This window comes from Sus scrofa, chromosome 1 (assembly GCF_000003025.6).
Source record: "Sus scrofa isolate TJ Tabasco breed Duroc chromosome 1, Sscrofa11.1, whole genome shotgun sequence".
NCBI classification, from domain to species: Eukaryota; Metazoa; Chordata; class Mammalia; order Artiodactyla; family Suidae; genus Sus; species Sus scrofa.
In genome coordinates, this window is record NC_010443.5 from 165608586 (window position 1) to 165627796 (window position 19211).

At 38.1% G+C, this 19211-nt stretch overlaps 1 protein-coding gene across 13 annotated transcripts in view; it reads left to right on the forward strand.

The window, feature by feature from the left end:
- The window catches only part of MAP2K5 (mitogen-activated protein kinase kinase 5), a 275190-nt gene that overhangs the window by 150323 nt on the left and 105656 nt on the right, over positions 1 to 19211 (forward strand). For 7 of the 13 annotated variants that reach the window (XM_021100479.1, XM_021100474.1, XM_021100477.1 and 4 more), the window contains exons 14-15: positions 5108 to 5181; positions 6142 to 6192. In XM_021100479.1, coding sequence (XP_020956138.1) covers positions 5108 to 5181; positions 6142 to 6192 — 125 coding nt within the window. Of the gene's footprint in view, positions 1 to 5107; positions 5182 to 6141; positions 6193 to 8155; positions 8264 to 19211 lie in introns of all 13 variants that reach the window. The other 6 variants (XM_021100443.1, XM_021100434.1, XM_021100437.1 and 3 more) reach the window with 1 other exon arrangement.

The window sequence follows — 19211 nt, forward strand, 5'->3', positions numbered from 1 at the left end:
TGGCTTAGAAGCCAACAGTAGAAATCAGTGGAATGCTAAAGAGTCCAGCTAATTGAGAAAAAGGGCAATGAAAGAAGAAAAAAAGAACAAACAACAGATGGGATTGATAATAAGACAGTAGAGTTGAAGTCAGCCATATCATTAACTATATTAAATGTGAATAGTCTCAATACTTCGATGAAAAGCACAAATTATCAGGTTGGTTTAAAAAGTAAGACCCAACTGTGTACTATCTGCAAGATCCCTGCTTGAAATATTAATGACAGAGAGATACCATCCAAACACTAATCATCAGACTCTTTAAACCAAAAATTATAACAGTATATTGTGGGGTTTATAATATATGTAGGAAAGGCAAGAATAATCTAAAAATAACGGAAACCAATCAGTGGTTGCCAGAGGTCAGGGTGGAGTTGGCTGTAAAGAGGCACAGGGAACTTTGGGGAGTGACATGAATGTTTCCTATCTTAACTGTGGTGTAATTACATGGATATTTGCCAAACTTATTAAACTGTATATTTAAAATTACAGTAATGTTGATTTCAAAAAATAAAATTGAACAATAGATGAAATTTCTCTTCAGATATTCTGAAGTTGCCAGCAGTTAAATCAGAGGGAAATACAACAGGTTATGTTGGTCTTTTCTAAATGCTGGCCTGAAGACTAGGACATGTTAGATTAGTTTCTGATTCAGTAGATCTGAGATGGAACCCAAAAAGGTTGTTTATTTTTGTTTTTTTATTTTTTTATTTTTTGTCTTTTTAGGGCCGCACCCACAGCACATGGAGGTTCCCAGGTTAGGGGTCTAATCAGAGCTACAGCTGCCGGCCTACGCTGGAGCCACAGCAATGATGTATTTGAGCCACGTCTGTGACCTACACCACAGCTCACGGCAACGCCGGATCCTTAACCCACTGAGCGAGGCCAGGGATTGAACCTGCAACCTCATGGTTCCTAGTCAGATTCCTTTCCGCTGCACCATAACAGGAACTCCAGTTGTTTATTTTTAATGCACAGCCAGGCTTGGGAGCTGTCTAGCTACATAACTCGTTGTTTTTATAATAGGAAGCATAGCAATTGTTCAGGAAGAAAATCCTGTTTAGAATATACATAAGAATGTTATTATCCTGAAATCTCATGTGCACAATTATTGCTCAAAATATATACCAGCAGTTCCTTGGCCTGCATTCTCCAGGTCTTACTCATCCTTCTCTCCATGGCACCTACTGTCATATCTGGCACATACTAAGGTACCAGTAAATATTTGTTGATTGAGTATTCTTGAAGGTCCATAGGTTCTTCTCAAAATGAAAAATACCGCTTACAAATGGGTTAATTAATAGTGAAATGTACTCTGAAGTATATGCCATTAAGTGGAAAAGATACAGTTCCTCCTCAGGCCAAATTTATGCTTTTCCAGGTGAGCATGTTTGCCCATCTGCTTGTGGAATTATTCATTGACCACTTGTTCAACAGACATTGTTCCTTATCCATACCAGGCACCGTTCTAAATAGAGTAATGAACAAAACAGATCAAGTCTCTGCATTCATGGAGCTTTCCTTCAAGAGAGGAGAGCTGAGTGTGCACAGCTTTACACATACAGATGTAGTGTGTGCTAAGTGCTAAGAAGAACGTTGAAACAGAGAACAGGGAAAGGGAATGTCTGCATGGGAAGATATTGCTGTTCATAGTAGGTGGTTGAGGAAGGTTTCTCTTAAAAGGGTAACATTTGAACTGAAATTTATAAAAAAGTAAAGCAGCAGGTAAGACATATATATGGGAGAAGTGTGTGCCAGGGACATGGAACTACAAAGCATGTATGGCTGAGAGGCCAGTGAGATGAAGCAGAGTGAATAGGGTAGGGGCCAGCTCAGAGGAGGCCTTGAAGCCTTCCTGAGTTCTGTATCTTGCATTGAGTTGGAAAACCCTTGAAGGTTTTAGGCAGGAAAGTGACATAGTCTGATTTAGGTTTTAAAAGGATCACTTTAGCTACTGTGTTCAACAAAGACTATAGTAGAGCAAGTATAAAAATAGGGAGACCAGTTCAGTGGCCTTGCCAAGGAATGAGTGCATATAGTCTGGCAGAAATGACTCCTCATAAACATCAAATTGGTTGGATTGTTCTACTTAGTAGGCTTTGGAAATTATTTTCTTTCAACTAGTATTTTACCGAAACACAGCCTAAATTTACTGCATTAGCAGCAGAACTTACTGACTAAATGTCATGAAATACAACACTTTTTGTAGCCTGGTTGATTGCCAGTGGATAATAATAATACCTTGTACTTGTAGAACATGTGACTGTTTAAAAGCTATTTTACATTCATTATCTCATCTAATCCTCAGTTAAGATAGATTGTCTTATTGTCTCCCTACAGAGGTGAAAACTAAAAAGTCACATGCCAAATTTGTGGCAGGGCCCAAAAGACTAAAATCCAACTCTTCTGTCTCCTAGCCTGAAGCCATTGATTCGTCTTAAAGGGATCTGTTAGGTTCAAATGATGTTGCTGGGAGGGGAACACTTATATTAGCAAATTTAGTATATTTGTATAGAAAGCCGTCAACCAGTAAGCAAGATACTATCGTCAAACAGAATACATACAAAACTATGTAAAGCATATTCCTACCTTGTGAACTTATTCCTTGGTGATATCTATAACAGTAAATATGGTAAGTAATTACTAATTTAAAAAATGGTACAGACAGTAAATATTTTAGCAGTTCAAAGGAAGTAGTGGCTTTGGTGGCCTGAGTGAACACGGTAACAGGGAGGTGGGGGTACTTGAGCTGGAGGATGGACAGGATTCGGTAAACAAATTATTGAGGAAGGATTTCTAAACCCAGGAGTTTTAGAGTCAGGGACACAGACTGCATGAACAAAAGCTTAATAATGAGGTGTTTTGGATTTGTTTCTTTCTTCTTGTGACTAAAACAGTCTAGTTGGAATACAAGGGTTATTTTGATTATGACTGTCTGTCTACTCTCATACATAAAGCATTCCTGAAAACTAGGCAGAAGTGATGAAGTAGGCTTGCACATAAGTAAAAAAAGATGTTGGAGAACTGAAGATGCCGTAAAGTTCTTGTTTACACCTTGCCTTTTAGAATATAATCTAGAAATTTTGGGGTTTTTTTGTTCCTTATTCATCTACTTAAGTCAAGTGTGTGTCTGATTAAAGCTAAGGATTTGCTAATGTTACTGTACTTTATTATTTCCAGGCAGCTCCTTCTTCCTGGGGCTCAGAATATTTGTTCCTTAACTGTCTCCATCTGATGTGGTGGCTTAAGAGTGGTTTAAGGGTGTCAGTTTATAGAAAAGCAGATTGTCCAGAAGAAAAACATTCAAAGTCGAGGGCCTGTAGTGAGAATTAGCTTTGGAAAATAAGACCAAGCTTTGTAGAGTCTAACATTTCTTTCAGTTCAGAATTTATTGAATGTCCACCATGGCTGTCTATGATGTGTATTTTCTGCAGACTACCAGGGCATATTTGAAAGCAAAACCTTATTCTTAAGGGTTGGGGCTGGAGGTCAGGGAATGTTTTACCTCTTTTTCAAGGAGCAGAATGATAGAGTGGAAGTGGTATATTTAATATGATGGCAGATTAAATTTATATTGAAATTGAGGAGAACTGGAGGCAAAGAGACAGTTCGTAAAAAGAGCTTACACCTGCCTAGGCATACTGACTTGGACCCAAAAAGAAAGCCCTCCTAAAGGAAGTATATAGTGTATCTTATCTGAATGGGCATGCTGCAGAGACAAGGCCTGCAGCTAACTCCTGATCACTGAAACAGAGTCATTAACAAAATAATACCGTGTGTTCATGGTTTCCAATAATTTATTCTCGTCTAGCCAACAAATACTTATTAAGCACCTAACTGTAGGCCTGGCACCCTTCAGGGGCTAGGATAGTCAGTAAAAGAGACAAAGTCCCTGCTTCATGGAGTTTACGTTCTAGTGTTAGGCAACACCAAATTAACACATGTATGAGAAAGTGCCTGGCACATTTCCTGTCACATGATCAGTAGGTTCAGTAATCACTGGTTACTGAGTTTGAAGTTTGAGTTACATAGCTACTCTTGGCAAGAAACTTTTTTAGGGTAACCTTTGCAGGGTGGATGGTTGGAGTGAGATTAACTCACAGGGGTTTTTAGATGTTACATAAAAAATTATGTCTCTTTTTCAGTTTGGGAGCAATTAAGGTTTTATGTTATATTAAATATAACAAGTGGTCTGTACCAGACCACTTTACCACTGAAAATGAAATGTTGAAGCAGGTGCTATTCCATACCACCAAAAGTGCTATGCTCTTATCCTGCTTGCATGGTTTTTGTGAGCTTCTTGAATTCCTGAATAGGTTCATTGTTGTCACTGACAGTGCTTCACAGAAACCCTTTGTGTCATTATTTAGCAACTGACTGCCTTGGCAAAACCCATGTCAATTCTTTGGGTAACTCTAATAAGAGTCAAAATGATATAAAGGAAAAGAAAGATAAATGAAACAAAGACTGATAAGTGCACACATGCACACACATCTCTTAGATCAATTTCTGAGGATTATCTGAAGTAACATTTATACATAAAACCAGGAAATAGCAGTACCGCACTCATGTTCTCATTGTTTCAACCAGATAAACCTGTTACCAGCAAATATAGAAATGATCTTTTCCTTGCTGGCTTCCCTTTGGCCCTACTGATTCTTAGGTGGGAGGAGCAGTTTCACACTGAGAGTACAGCTAAGCCTTTCTGTACAGATTCTTTGCATGAAGATTACATTTTCTTATCTGTGTTTCCTGAAAGTTGGAATAGAATGATGGGTGTGTTTACAGTTGTTGGAAGCCAAGATTTTATTTAACTTTCACATGAAATAAATAAACCCTTGCTTCTACAGAAACCAGAAATCATTAGAAATGGAGTTAGGACCTTACATTTTGCCTCCAAATAAAATGCTTTGCATTAAATTTGTGATTAGAATTCCGGGTTGAACAGATGATTGATGTCATTTTTGCAATATGGTATGATGTGTGTATGTGGTTTTTTTTTTTTTTTTTTTGAACAAGCACTGTAGACATGGAATGAGTTACATGGACTTCTCTGGTCCCATTTTAGATGTGAAGCCCTCCAATATGCTAGTAAACACAAGGGGACAGGTCAAGCTGTGTGACTTTGGAGTTAGCACTCAGGTAGGTCTCTTTTTCCTCCCTCTCTACTGTCTGTAACATCCACTTTCTATTTTCATTCTACTTGCTGGATTGAAAAATCACCTAGCTGCCAGACAAACAGAACTCTGCATCTTTTCGTCGGCTGGGATTGTGTTATTCATTTTTAATCTCCAAGCGAGTTTCCTTCATCAGAATATGATTGTTCATTGTTTAATGACAGTAAAAACTGCTGATATTGTAATTACTACTTACGAATAGCAAACTTCATTGATATGCAGCTTTGATAGGAAAGCGTTTTGGCCAGACAAAAGGGAGGGCAGAGTGGGAGCTGTGCCTGGGGAGCCCAACTGGCCCACAATAAAAATTAATATTGGGAGCAACAATGGTGGAGGGCCATTACAATGTGCAGCACAAATTTTAATTAATTTCCATTTTGGGCCTCCCCTGAGAACCCCGGTGATAGTGACCCATGAGCGTGCTGTGATGTTGATTTGAATTGCAGCCACCTTTACTCTCAGCCAAACACGAAGACCAAAGCGAAGGTCATCGTTGTATTATGAGTTGTCAGAGTCTGTTATCCCTCCAGCGTATTTAGTGTTCGTTTCATTCTAGTAATGCATGGGGCTTCATTCACAGCTTGAGCCATCTGACTAAAAAATGAGTGTGTTCAAATTCTACTTGAAATTGACTTTTTATATCAGGCGGGTTTGGGGTACTAAAGCGATAAGCATCCTGCTTAAGTGAATTGTTTAAGGTTATCTGCTATAAACTGTAATGCTGTGCTTGTTTAAATTGGAAATCACATTCAAAAGAAAAGAGAGATTTAATCATTTTTAATGCCTTTGTAGATAAATTTCTTCCCTTTTACATAATTTTTAGTTGATTTATAGAAATGATGATTGTAGGTTAAATGAGGAATAATTGCCCATTTTATTTCCACATTATCTTTATATTGTTCTAACAGACTGTTTTGTCTCATAGCTAGTGAATTCTATAGCCAAGACGTATGTTGGAACAAATGCTTATATGGCGGTAAGTAAACTTATGCAAAAATAACATTTAAAGCCAGCATCTTTATCTTTATGTACTTTGTAATGTATGATTCTTGAATTAATTCCAGAGCTTTATCCTAACAGATGATAAATTACGAAGTCAATCTTGTCATGATCTGACTTTTAAGTCTTCCTAAAAGATGCTAAGGTTTATACAGGAGCTACCAACTTCTCTGACTTTGTTGACTTAACTGGTTGGTTTGAAAATGAAATTGCTGAATTTTGAAGTTTAATTCTACAGAAAAATTGCATCTTATAGCATATTGGCTACTTTGCCACATTGGTTATTTAATTAACCCTAAAATATACCAGAATGTCAATCAATAAGATCAACTGTTTTTTTCCAGGAATATAAGCATGTTTTGACATCAGATCAAGATTAAATTATTAATTAAAATTAAATTATTACTCATGGATCTCTGAATGTTAAGGGTTTAGCAGACAGTTCTCCATCAAACTTTTATGTCTACATTCTGTTTACTTGGCTTCACGCCTATTATAAGATAACTTACTTAGTCCTTCTGTAATACATTTACCAGGAGTGAAAAATAGAAGCATAGAACCATTTCAGAGACCAATATAGCCTTGACTTTGAAGTTTTTCTTTTTTCCTGCCTTGTAAGTAAGGAAAGTTATTTGTGTCCCTAAAATTGCTTTTATTTATTGGCTTCCACAATCACTTCAAGAGTAGGGGAGTGGAAGGGAACAAGCAGGAAACTTATTTAGTATTTTGGGGGCAAAGTTTTGTTTTAACATCTTTAATTTTTTTAATGAGAGATCTAAAGATGTATTCCGGCCATCCATTTCACTTTCAGTAATCTTTATATGAAGTTCAACCAAGTGTGGATGGAATCCTGGATCTTATTCTCAGAACAATACAAAACATTTTTTTAAATTGAGATACCAGAACTGCTAATTTTTGCCTTGCATTTTTTTAAGAAGAAAATCCATTTTTTTTCTCATTCTTCTAGGTAAGAGAAAAATTTACCTCTGGAAACACTATATCTATTTTTATAAAACATTATATCTATTTTTATAAAACTTTATAAAACTTAATCCCCCTTTGGGTCAGGTTAACTGAGATTAGTGAGCCACCTTTATAATTAACAAAACCATACCAAATGTCATGATTTCAGCCTTTGAAAAAACAGGGAACACCGTGATTTCAAACAAAAAAAAAAACTATTAATGAAACAACTTTTCCATTTCCTATCATATCCTTAGTAGCTTTAAATTGCTCTAATAATTAAATTGCAATATGTTTGGATGTACAAATCCAGATTACAGTTGTCTTTCCCAGGTGTACATTAAAGAAATTACTTTTTTCCTTTTTGTTTATGGATGAATGTGATGCGTCCATCTCTTAATTAAAAATGTAAGGATTAAAATTATGAAATGTTAGCTCAGATTTGCAAAGGTAAAATTGCTTTGCTTCTTGGGTGAGTAAATTCTAGTCATCAGCATTGTGGTTCAAGCTGTAAAAAGCCTAAGACACCTAGGAAGCAAAGAGTATAATAGCCTGATAGGGAGTTTTGCTCAATTCAGCAGGCTCTCCTCGGCCTTGTATTTTAACCCAACCAATGTGAGATGAGAGGTCGGGAGTGGGGAAGGTGGAAATAACATTTATTGTTCTGTTACACCAGTAACCCCTGCCTGAGGTACTGTGGTATTGTATTATATGGTACTGCCACTGGGCAAACTGGGTGAAGGATGTACAAAAAACCCCTGTGTATATTTTTCAACTTCTTGTTAATTAGGTATTTCAAAGTAAAAATTAAATTTAAAACAAGGGAAGTCTTTTTGGCGCATGATCATGTCCCTTTGTTTATGTATTTTCTATGCATACTTTAGTGCTACGGTGGCAGAGTGGAGTAATTGTGACAATTGTAGCAGAGACCATATGGCCCACAAAGTGAAAAATATTTACTCTCTGGCCCTTTACAGAGAAAGTTTGCCAACCTCTTCCCTATGCCAGTGAAAGCTGTTTCTGAAACTGAGTACCTTCAATTAATCAACCCATATTTCCTGAGTGCCTTCTATGCAGTTAGCCAGGTATGGTGGTGCGATTCTATAATCCACCTAGGATGTGGGCAAAATAGGTAACCTGGCATTATATGTAGCCATGTCATGTATGACATAATAAAGACTTAAGTTGTGCCAAGCATACCTTTAGAAGGAAGGCATGTAAGGTACCCATTTGTATAAACAGTATGTGAAAAGGACACGTATAAAAGAGATCACTCACTGTATAAGGATGAGCAAAGACTCAGAAATAGAGGGTAATGTGACATGGATAGGGGCAGGGAGGTTCAGGGTAGAGGACAAGTAATAGACTGTGGTCATATATAATTAGAGGTCAACTGATGTCATACCCTCAGTTTACATCCATTTCTCTCGCTTTATATTCATACCTGTTGCTGTACAGGGATAATAACAACATGATAATAGCCAACACTTATTTAGAACCATGTGCCAGTCACTCTTTTAAACCTTTACATATATTAACTCTTTAAATCCTCACAATAACCCTATAAGGTGGGTAATATTATTGTCCTTTTGCAGATGAAGGCACCAAGGGATAGAGAAGTTAAGTGACTTACTCAAGTTTATACAGCTAATAAGTAGCAGAGTAAGGAGTCAAACCTAGGTAATCAGCTTCCAGAGACTAAACTCTTAACTGCTATACCTCTCATAGTGTCCAGATTATTTGTGTCTCTTCAAATCTAGATGAAGATTTTTATAGGAGCAGGGTTTATTCTACTTATTCTCTATAGCCAGTCTGTCACACAGTGCTAAATAAATGAATCAGTTCATGAAAGCTACTTTCCAAAAATGACTTGTTCACTAATTGTAAGAGAAGCATTTGACTTTTTGTATTACGTATCTTACTTGCATGATAAAATATAGAAGAACACCCCCAGATGACAATTACAACCAACTAGACTGCTCATATATTGAAAAGAAAATAAATCATGAAGGTCCCTGGTGGCCCAGTGATTAAGGATCTGGCAATGTCAGTGTCACTGCTGTAGCTTGGGTCACTGCTGTGGCTCAAGTTCAATCCCTGGCTCAGGAACTTCTGCATGCCATGATTGTAGCCAAAAAAGAAAAGGAAAGAAACCCAAGACTGCATGTACACATAGTCTCACTTTATCCTTCTATAATCCGAAGTGTAAGTGATAAGAAAATGGTAATTAGGACAAAGATAGGAAGGCTTTTCTAAGATCCTAAGTCATTAAAACAAACAGACACAAAACCAGTAACAACGTATGGGCCTGTTCAGCCATGGCACTTGTAGGAGACTTGAAAAGTCACCTGACCCAAGTCCCTCATTGACCGACAAGGATACTGAGACCCAAAAAATGAAGTTAATTGCATGTTTAAGGACATTTTAGGGGCAGATAACAAGGTTTAAAAGACATTTTAATGTGAAGCAAGAAATATTTTCAACTATATTTTTAAAAGATTTCATCCAGAAGGCTTCATCCAAAAGGGATCCAAAAGGCTTTGGAGGCTTATGTTAAATTGAGGCTTATGTTAAATTGAACCATTTCTTAGAAATTCTAATTACTAAAACTTTTACTCTATTTTAAAGATAGAAGTCCCCAAAACTTTAATCCACTATCAATCAGTGGTTTATTTTATATATTTATAAAATACATATTATGTACTTATATTTTATGGCTGTACCAAGGCACATGGAAGTTTCTGAGCCAAGGATTAATCTGAGCTGCAGCTGCAACCTGCTCCATGGCTATGGCAATGCCAGATCCTTTAACCACTGCACCAGGCCAGGGATCAAACCTGTACCTCTGAAGCAACTTGAGCCACTGCAGTCAGATTCTTAACCCACCATGCCACAATGGAAACGGCTATAATTTTTTTAAATCAAATGTAAAAGTTTGACATTATTATTATGAATACCTCTAAAGTTTTGAAATTAAGAAATCTTATGCAAATACTTGTCCTTTAAGATCAAAGCGTCAATCTAAATAACTATTCATATATCCTGAACATTTTTTTCTACCTGGGCGATTCCTATACCTGGAAGCTGTGTTTACCCAGAATAAAACCTATACAGACTACGTGATCCACCTCAGTTGGCCATACTTATTTAGTGATGGTAGTGGTGGTGATGATGATTGGAAGGAGGCCAGCATTTAGTGAGCATTCCCATGTGACATGTACTGAGTTGAACACATTATATGGATTCATTTAATCTTCACACACCTCCATTAGGTATACATATTACTATTATTGCCTTCATTTTATAGATGAGGAAACCAAAGATGAAGTAAATTTAGCCCAGAGTCTCAGAGGTAGCCAAGTAGTGACAGTCAAGATTTAATTAGGACACCAGCTTCTAGTTTCTGGTTGTAGCATTTTAGGTTATTTGGACAGACTCTTCTATTGAAAACTGCTAAATAAAATACTTTATAAATGGAGTTTCTATTGTGATGCATTAGGTTAGGAATCTGACTATAGCAGTTCAGGTTGCTGTGGAGGCACTGGTTTGATTCCTAGCCCAGAGCAGTGGATAAAGGATCTGAAGTTGTCACAGGTGTGGCGTAGGTCATAGCTGCAGCTCATTCATATTCAGTCCCTGGCCGGGAACTTCCATATGCCACAGGTGCAGCCATAAAAACAAACCAAAAACAATAAACCAAAAAAAAAAAAAAAAACTTAAAAAACCATTTCAGATGCACTAATGAGCTAAAAAGACAACAGGGAAATCTCAGGATAATTTTCAGATGGAATCCTGCAACAGAGGGGAAAGCAGAATGTCAGAGCAGCAAAGATATGTATTCTTGAGGATATTTGCCTATACTGCAGCTGTGAATTTTTTTTGTTTTTTCTTTTTGGGGCTGCACCCACAGCATATGGAGGTTCCCAGGCTAGGGATTGAATTAGAGCTACAGCTGCCAGTCTACACCACAGTCACAGCAATGCCAGATCTGAGCCACATCTGCGACCTACACCACAGCTCACGGCAATGCCAGATCCTTAACCCACTGAGCAAGGCCAGGGATCGAACCCACAACCTCATGGTTTCTAGTCAGATTCATTTCCACTGTGCCACGATGGGAAGTCCTGCAGCTGTGAATCTTATGGTGACTCCCTTAAGGCAGAGGGTTTTAGAGGAGACCTTTCCCATATCATGCTGAAAGTGTGAAGGGCACCCCCCAACACTTGATATAAAAGCAGATCAAAGCTAAATTTACTTTTCCTCTGCTGTGTTAGGGGACAGAAGAGAAGGCTTCTCAGAGCCAAGTAGAACACCAGGGGAAAAAAGGGAGGGGGGGGGACTTTGGCCATAATCTAATTCTGGCACAGATTTGTACCTTGGATATTTGTATGTGTGATCTGAGTTAGAAAGGGCACTTCATGCTGACAGCATTGTTTGGGGTGGGCACATCCTCCTTAAGCCTCAGAGAACCTCTCTAAAATTTTTTTTCAAGAGCAAAAACTAACAAGCAGTCAAAGACAGCCAGGCACACTAGAAAACAGATCAACGTGAGAAAGAATCATCAGGAATAGCAGGTGCACATAGACTTCATAAATTTTAAAAGTAGAATATAGATTTGAGAAAGTTCCCAAACAAAATTACCATATACAAACTAAAAACTTACTATTTGGTAGCATATAAAACAAAGCAGAAGAAAGAATTAGTGAACTGAAAAATAGATTGTTAGAGCAATCTGACTCCAGAACCCTTGTTGACCAGTATACTCTACTTCTACCACATGGTGATCTTGCTGGCTTTCAAAAAAATCCCTGTTATTTGTGATATATATTTTGACTATAAACTAACCTAAAGTATTTGTGCTTATTACTATGTTAATTTTCTGAGTAGCCTAACCCTGAGCAGAAATTCCTTTATGGGAAGAGGTAAGGGGTATAACTTGGTATTATCCTGCTTTTCACAAGTAAACCCCAGGGTGTTGTATAATAAATAGAGACAGTTCTGGAATGAGTTGCCTAAATATGGGTTGTGAGTAAATGCCCAGTCAGAGCAGTAGCTGGAAGGAGTAGAGTGTGCATGCCATCTTGGAGCCACTGCCTTTAAGATCCTTTGCTTTTTTTTTTTTTTTTTTTTCCAGCTGCACCTGTGGCATATGGAAGTTCCTAGACTGGGGGTCAGACTGGAGCTGTAGCTACAGGCCTTGGCTACAGCCACAACAACACTGGATCCAAGCCACATCTGTGACCTACACCCCAGCTTGTAACAATGGTGGATCATTAACCCACTGAGCAAGGCCAGGGATCAAACCAGCATTCCTCACAGATGCTATGTCAGGTTCTTAACTTTCTGAGCCACAATGGGAACTCCAATCCTCTGCTTTTTATATCATCACCACTTCTTACTGTTCTTATTAAGAACAGACCATGTTTTTTCCCCCTATGATTAAACCCCAGTCCAGAGGAGCTTCAGACAAGAGTCATGTTCTTCCTATTATTAAGCCTTCCACACCAATGACAGATGCCATGTCAGAAAGTAACCAACTTTGGCTTTTTAGCTGGAAAATGTTCATCACAGATTTTTTTCTCAGTAGCATGGTACCTGGCTATTGGCTTGGTTTTGTTTTGTTTTGGAGGGGAGAGAACAGAGCAGGTCACCTTGGCTTCAGGTATGAGAACAAATTTGAATTGTGCAGCTTCAGACCATCAAGTCTTGGCTCCATAAATTCAGAATGTATTGGGACTTATCTTATACCTGTGTAAGTTTCAGGGGCCTGGACACTTTCCAAGTCAATATTTTCCATACAAATTCTTTAAAATAGACCTGTAGAGCTCTCTACCTGCTTTTGCTAAGCATTCATGCTTGAGCCTGCATCACAACAGTAAGCTAATTTTGTTAGCTTATTGTAAGAATAGTTTTTCCAGTGAGAAGTTGTCCAAATCTCATCCTTAAGGAGTTCTCCCATTTGCCATCTGGTATCTGTGACAACTATTACTTTTGCTGTTTTTTTCTTTTTAAATTAATTTTTTCTGTGCTTTATTTTCAGATTTCAGTTTAAACTTGTTTTATTAGCTAAGAGGGCAAATGTGATGATTGTCTTTCATCTTATTGTTGGTCCTGCCAAAATATATTGTATGTAGGCTCCACTTTTGCTTATTTGTTTCTTCTATACTCTGAATGAAATACTGTATATCCATAAATGTCAAGTAGTTGAGTGAAGAAAGGGAAAGAGATAGGAAAGAAAAGATAGGAAGAAAAGCAACATTTGGTCATTTCATTAACAATTCTAGAAGATATTAGGATTTTCATGTATGTTAGGAGTTCTTGATGGACATGAATAGCAGTAATATGTGAGGAAGTTACATTAGTAGAACACTGCAGGGAACTTCATAATTATGAAGTTCATGGTTAAAATCAAATGTGCCAGGAGACAGATGTGGAACTCATCCACATGGCAGAGGAGAAGGACATGGAACTCACCTTCTCCCACAAATATAGCAAAAAGAAAAAGATTTGTGTGTAGAACAATTCTTACAGAACATCTGCTGAATGCTGCAGAAGACCTCAGACTTCCTGAGAGAGCAAGAAAACGTCCACATAACTTGGTAGGACAAAAGGAGGAAAAAAAGAAAGAGAAGAGAGAAAGAGGAATCAGGATGGGGCCAGCACTCCTGGGAGGGAGCTATGAAAAAGGATTCCACATTCTAGGAAGCCTCGTGACTGACAGGGAGATCAGCCAGGATGGAAGGGGAGCCTCAAAATCTCGGAGAAAGGCACAGCGGCCAGTCTGAGGAGGAAAAAGCAGAGAGAGAGCTGCACAGGCAATAGATACCACTGCCCAGCGTGCCGCATTGTGAGATACTCTGACGGGGGCTGGGTGCTGAGGCTTGGGCTTTGGAGGTCAGTCCAGAGGAGAGGATTAGGGTTGGCTGTGTGGAAACAGCCTGAGGGAGATAAGGAGTGCTGCGCAACAGACCAGGGAGCACCAGAGGCCTGCGACTACCAGAGAAGCAAGGTGCCATTGTTGGGGAGTGTGAGAAGGGGGTGGGGCTGGGCCACCACAAAAACTTCTTTCTCTGCATATGTGCATCAGTGTGCAGGCTCTCAGTTGTCATGGCACCCATTGTGCGGCTACAAGAGTGGATGCAAGTTACCACAACAATCTCAGATACTGTAGGTGGGAATATCCTCCCATTGCCAGCCAGATGCACTAATTCAGGGACCAGAGCTGCTAAGGAGGGCCCTGTGACCAGGTGCCACCCATTGCCCCCACATCCCTAGGAACACACACACCCCACTCTTGCTGCTGCTGAGGCCCTGTGACTGGGAACCACCCCCACCTCCCCATGAGTTGCCACCACTGCAAAGGGCCTGGCAACCAAGCACCACCTGCAGGCACCACCTGTTGCCCTCAACTTCCTGGAAGCACACATGGGCCATGTACCTGTACAACCCCCATCAAGGGGGTAACAGCCTGCATACACTGAAGAAAGAGACAGCAAGCATCCAAACCAAAAGCAGACCTCACACCAAAAAAAAAGTAAACATACACAAGCTAGCAGAGATACTCCTGTGTGAAAATAGCCCTCCAAGACTATAGTAGATAATTGTTTCCTATAAAATCACAGAGTGAGAAAAATGTAAGCAAAATGAAGAAGCACAAGAACCATTCCCAATTAAAAGCAGAAAATAATTCCACTGAAGGAGCAAACAGACAGACTTCTTCAGTCTGACATCAAGTTCAAAAAGGAGGCTATGAAAATACTGAAAGAGTTAAGAATGGCTATCAGTAGTAAAGCAGGTTACTGTAAAAAGGAACTAGAAACTCTAAGGAGGAGCCAAAAAATTAGAAAATTCATTTGTCAAGATGAAAACTAAGCTAAAGGCAACGACTGGCAAAATGAATAATGCAGAGGAACGAATAAGTGATTTGGAAGACAGAATAATGTAAATCACCCAATCAGGACAGCAGAGAAAGGCAAATTAAAAAAAAAAAAAGTAATATAAGAGATCTCTGGTATAACACAGAGTGTGCCAATCTGCACATACTAGGGATCCCAGGAAGAAAAGAAAACGAAAAGGGGATTGGAAATGTATTTGAAAAAATTATGACTAAAAATTTCCCAAATATAAAGAAGGAAGCAGATATCCAGATATAGGAAGCACACAGGGTCCCAAACAAGATGAACCCAAACAGACCACCAAGACATGTTATGACAAAAATGGCAAAAATTTAAGATAAGGAAAGGATTCTAAAGGCAGCAAGAGAAAAACAAAGAGTTAATTACAAAGGAACCTCCATAAGGCTATCAACTGAATTCTCTACAGAAATGCTGCAGGCCAGAAGGGAGTGGCAGCATATGTTCAGATTTCTGAAAGGGAAAAATTTGCAACCTCGAATACTATATACCCAGCAACATTAGCATTTAAAATAGGAGAAATAAAGAATATCTCAGACAATCAAAAACTGAAAGAATACAGTAATGCTAAACATATTCTAAAAGAAATATTGAAAGATCTCTAAATAGGAAAGAAGAAGATATAAGATGGAGGAAATCACAATGGAAAGTAATCACTTAAGCCAGTATACAGATAAAAAACAAACAATTTTTGAAGGTAATAATAAACACAAGGAACAAGAAAAACGTAAATATGAAGAGGTTAAAAGGTACATCAAAATCAGGAGTTCCTGTCCTGGCTCAGTGGAAACGAATCTGAGTAGCATCCATGACAATGCAGGTTTGATCCCTGGCCTCACTCAATGAGTTAAAGATCTGGCGTTGCCATGAGCTGTGGTGTAGGTCGTAGACTTGTCTCAGATCTGGCGTTGCTGTGGCTGTGGCATAGGCTGGCGGCTATAGCTCCAATTCAGCCCCTAGCCTAGGAACCTCCATATGCTGTGGGTGCAGGCTTAAAAAGAAAAAAAAATAGTGCTAATAAAAAAGGACATCAAAATCATAAAATATGGGGAAGGAGAGTAAGAAAATGTAATTAAGACTTTATTTTCTTGGAATGTGTTTGAGCCTATATGACTGCTTGTGTAAAGCAAGCAAGTATAAGAAGGGATTAACATACTTGAAAAACAGGGCAACCACAAATCAAAACCAAACAATACATTCACAAAAACTAAAAAGAAGAGGACATGTGCATAAAATAAAAGGAAATCATCCAACCAAAAAAAAAAAAAGAAAAGAAAAGAAAAAGAAAGGGACAGAGAAGAAACAGAATGAACTGCAAAACGATGTTTAAAATGACATTAAATACATATGTATCAATAATTACCTTAAATGTCAGTGGACTAAATGCTCCAATCAAAAGACATAGAGTGGCAGACTGGATAAGAAAAGAGCCTACAAATATGCTGCCTACAAGAGACCCACCCTAGGGCCAAGGACACATATAGATTGAAAGTGAGGGGTTAGAAAAAGTTATGCACATGGAAATGACAAGAAAGCAGGAGTCACAATACTCATATCAAACAAAATAGACTGTAAAATAAAGGCCATAAAGAAAGATAAAGAAGGACACTATTTAATGATTAAAGGGTCAATTCAAGAAGAGAATATTACACTCATCAACATACATGTACCTAAAATAGGAGCACCCAAATATGTAAAATAAATACTAACAGACATGAAAGGAGAAATTCATGGAAATACAATAATAGTAGGAGATTTTAACACTCTGTTTACTGATATCAATGGACAGGACTTCTAGACAGAAAATCAGTAAGTCACCAGAGATCCTAAAGAACTCACTAGAGCACTTAGACTTCATTGATATTTTCAGAACATTACATTAAAATTTATATATATATATATATATATATGTAAATACATACATTCTTTTCAAGTGCATATGGAACATTCTTTAGGCTTGACTACACACTAGGGCACACAAATAACCTCAGTAAGCTTAAGAGTGTAAAAATTATTTCAAGCATCTTCTCTGACCACAATGGTCTGAAACTAGAAATCAACCACAGGAAAAGAAATGAGAATAAAGCTGACTATATGGAGACTAAACAACTATATGGAGATTACTAAAAAACCAGTAGGTCAATGAGGAAATTGAAAAGGAAATTTAAAAATGCCTTGAGACAAGGCAACAGAAATAAAAGCAAAAATAAACCAGTAGGATCTAATCAAACTGACAAGCTGTTGCACAACAAAGGAAACCTTAAAAAATACAAAAAGATAACTTGCAGAATGGGAGAAAATAGTTTCAAATGATGCACCTGACAAGGGCTTAATCTCTAAAATTTACAAACAACTTATACAACTCAACAGCAAATAAGTCAACAGCCCAATGGAGAAATGGGCAAAAAACCTGAATAGACATTTCTCCAAAGAAGATATGCAGATGGCCAATAAGCACATGAAAAAATGCTCAACATCACTGATTATTAGAGAAATGCAAATCAAAACTACCGTGAGGTACCACTTCACACCAGTCAGAATGGCCACCAATAAGTCCACAAATAGCAAATGATGGAGGGGGTGTGGAAAAAAGGGAACCCTCCTGCACTGTTGGTGGGAATGTAAATTGGTACAACCACTATGGAGAACAGTATGGATGTACCTTAGAAAACTAAATATAGAACTATCACTTGACCCAGCAATCCCATTCTTGGGCGTATATCTGGACAAAACTTTCCCTGAAAAAGACACATGCACCTGTATGTTCATTGCAGCACTATTCACAATAGCCAAGACATGGAAACAACCTAAATGTCCATTGGCAGATGATTGGATTAAGAAGAAATGGTATGTATACACAGTGGAATACTATTCAGTCATAAAAAACCAAAATAATGCCATTTCCAGCAACATGTTTGGAACTAGAAGATGCTAATACTAAGTGAAATAAGTCAGAAAGAGAAAGACAAATACCATATGATATCACTTATATCTGGAATCTAATACATGGCACAAATGAACCTTTCCACAGAAAAGAAAATCATGGACTTGGAGAAGTGATTGCCATAGGGGCGGAGGGATGGACTGAGAATTTAAGATTAATAGGTGCAAACTACTGCCTTTGGAATGGATAAGCAATGAGATTCTGCTGTATAGTGCTGGGAACTATATCTAGCCACTTATGATGGAGCATGATAATGTGAGAAAAAGAATGTATATATGTATGTGTGACTGGGTCACTTTGCTGTATAGTAGAAAATTGACAGAACACTGTAAACCAGCTATGATGGAAAAAATAAAAATAATTAAAAAAAATAATAATAAGAGCTGGAAAAAAAAATGCCTTGAAAACACAGCCATAAGAAATCTGTGGGAGAGTTCCCATTGTGGCTCAGTGGTTACAAATCCAACTATCATCCATGAGGATGGGGGTTTGATCTCCAGCCCCACTCAGTGGTCTAAGGATCCTGCATTGCTGTGGCTGTGGCGTAGGCTGGCAGCTGTAGCTCTGATTCAGCCCTTAGCCTGGGAACTTCCATATGCCGCAGTTGCAGCCCTAAAAAGCAAAAAAGAAAAGAAAAGAAATCTATGAGATGCCGCAAAAGGGTTCTTAGGGATAAGTCCATAGCAATAAAGACCTTCCTTGGAAAAAAAAAAAATAGGAAAAATCTCAAACAACCTAACCTACCACCTGAAAAAATTAGAAAGAGAAGAACAGACAACACCTAAAGTCAACAGAAGGAACGAAATCATAAAGATCAGGGAGGAAATCAATAAAGTAGAGATTAAAAAACATAAAGATGAAGGGAGGGAGGAAGGAAGGAAAAGTCTATAAATAAATACTGGAGCAGATGTGGAGAAAAGGGAACCCTCCCACACACACATTGTTGGTGGGAATGTAAATTGGTACAACCATTATGCAAACAGTATGGATTTGCTGCATCTGTGTCATAGGCTGCAGCCACAGCTCAGATTCAGTATCTAGCCCAGGAACATCCATATGCAGCAGGTGTGGCCATAAAATTAGAAAAATTTTTTTAATTTCTAAAAAAACAAATGTGCAGTAAACATGCACCAAAAATGTGCAGTAAACATCCCTTCAGTCAGCAATACTGATGGC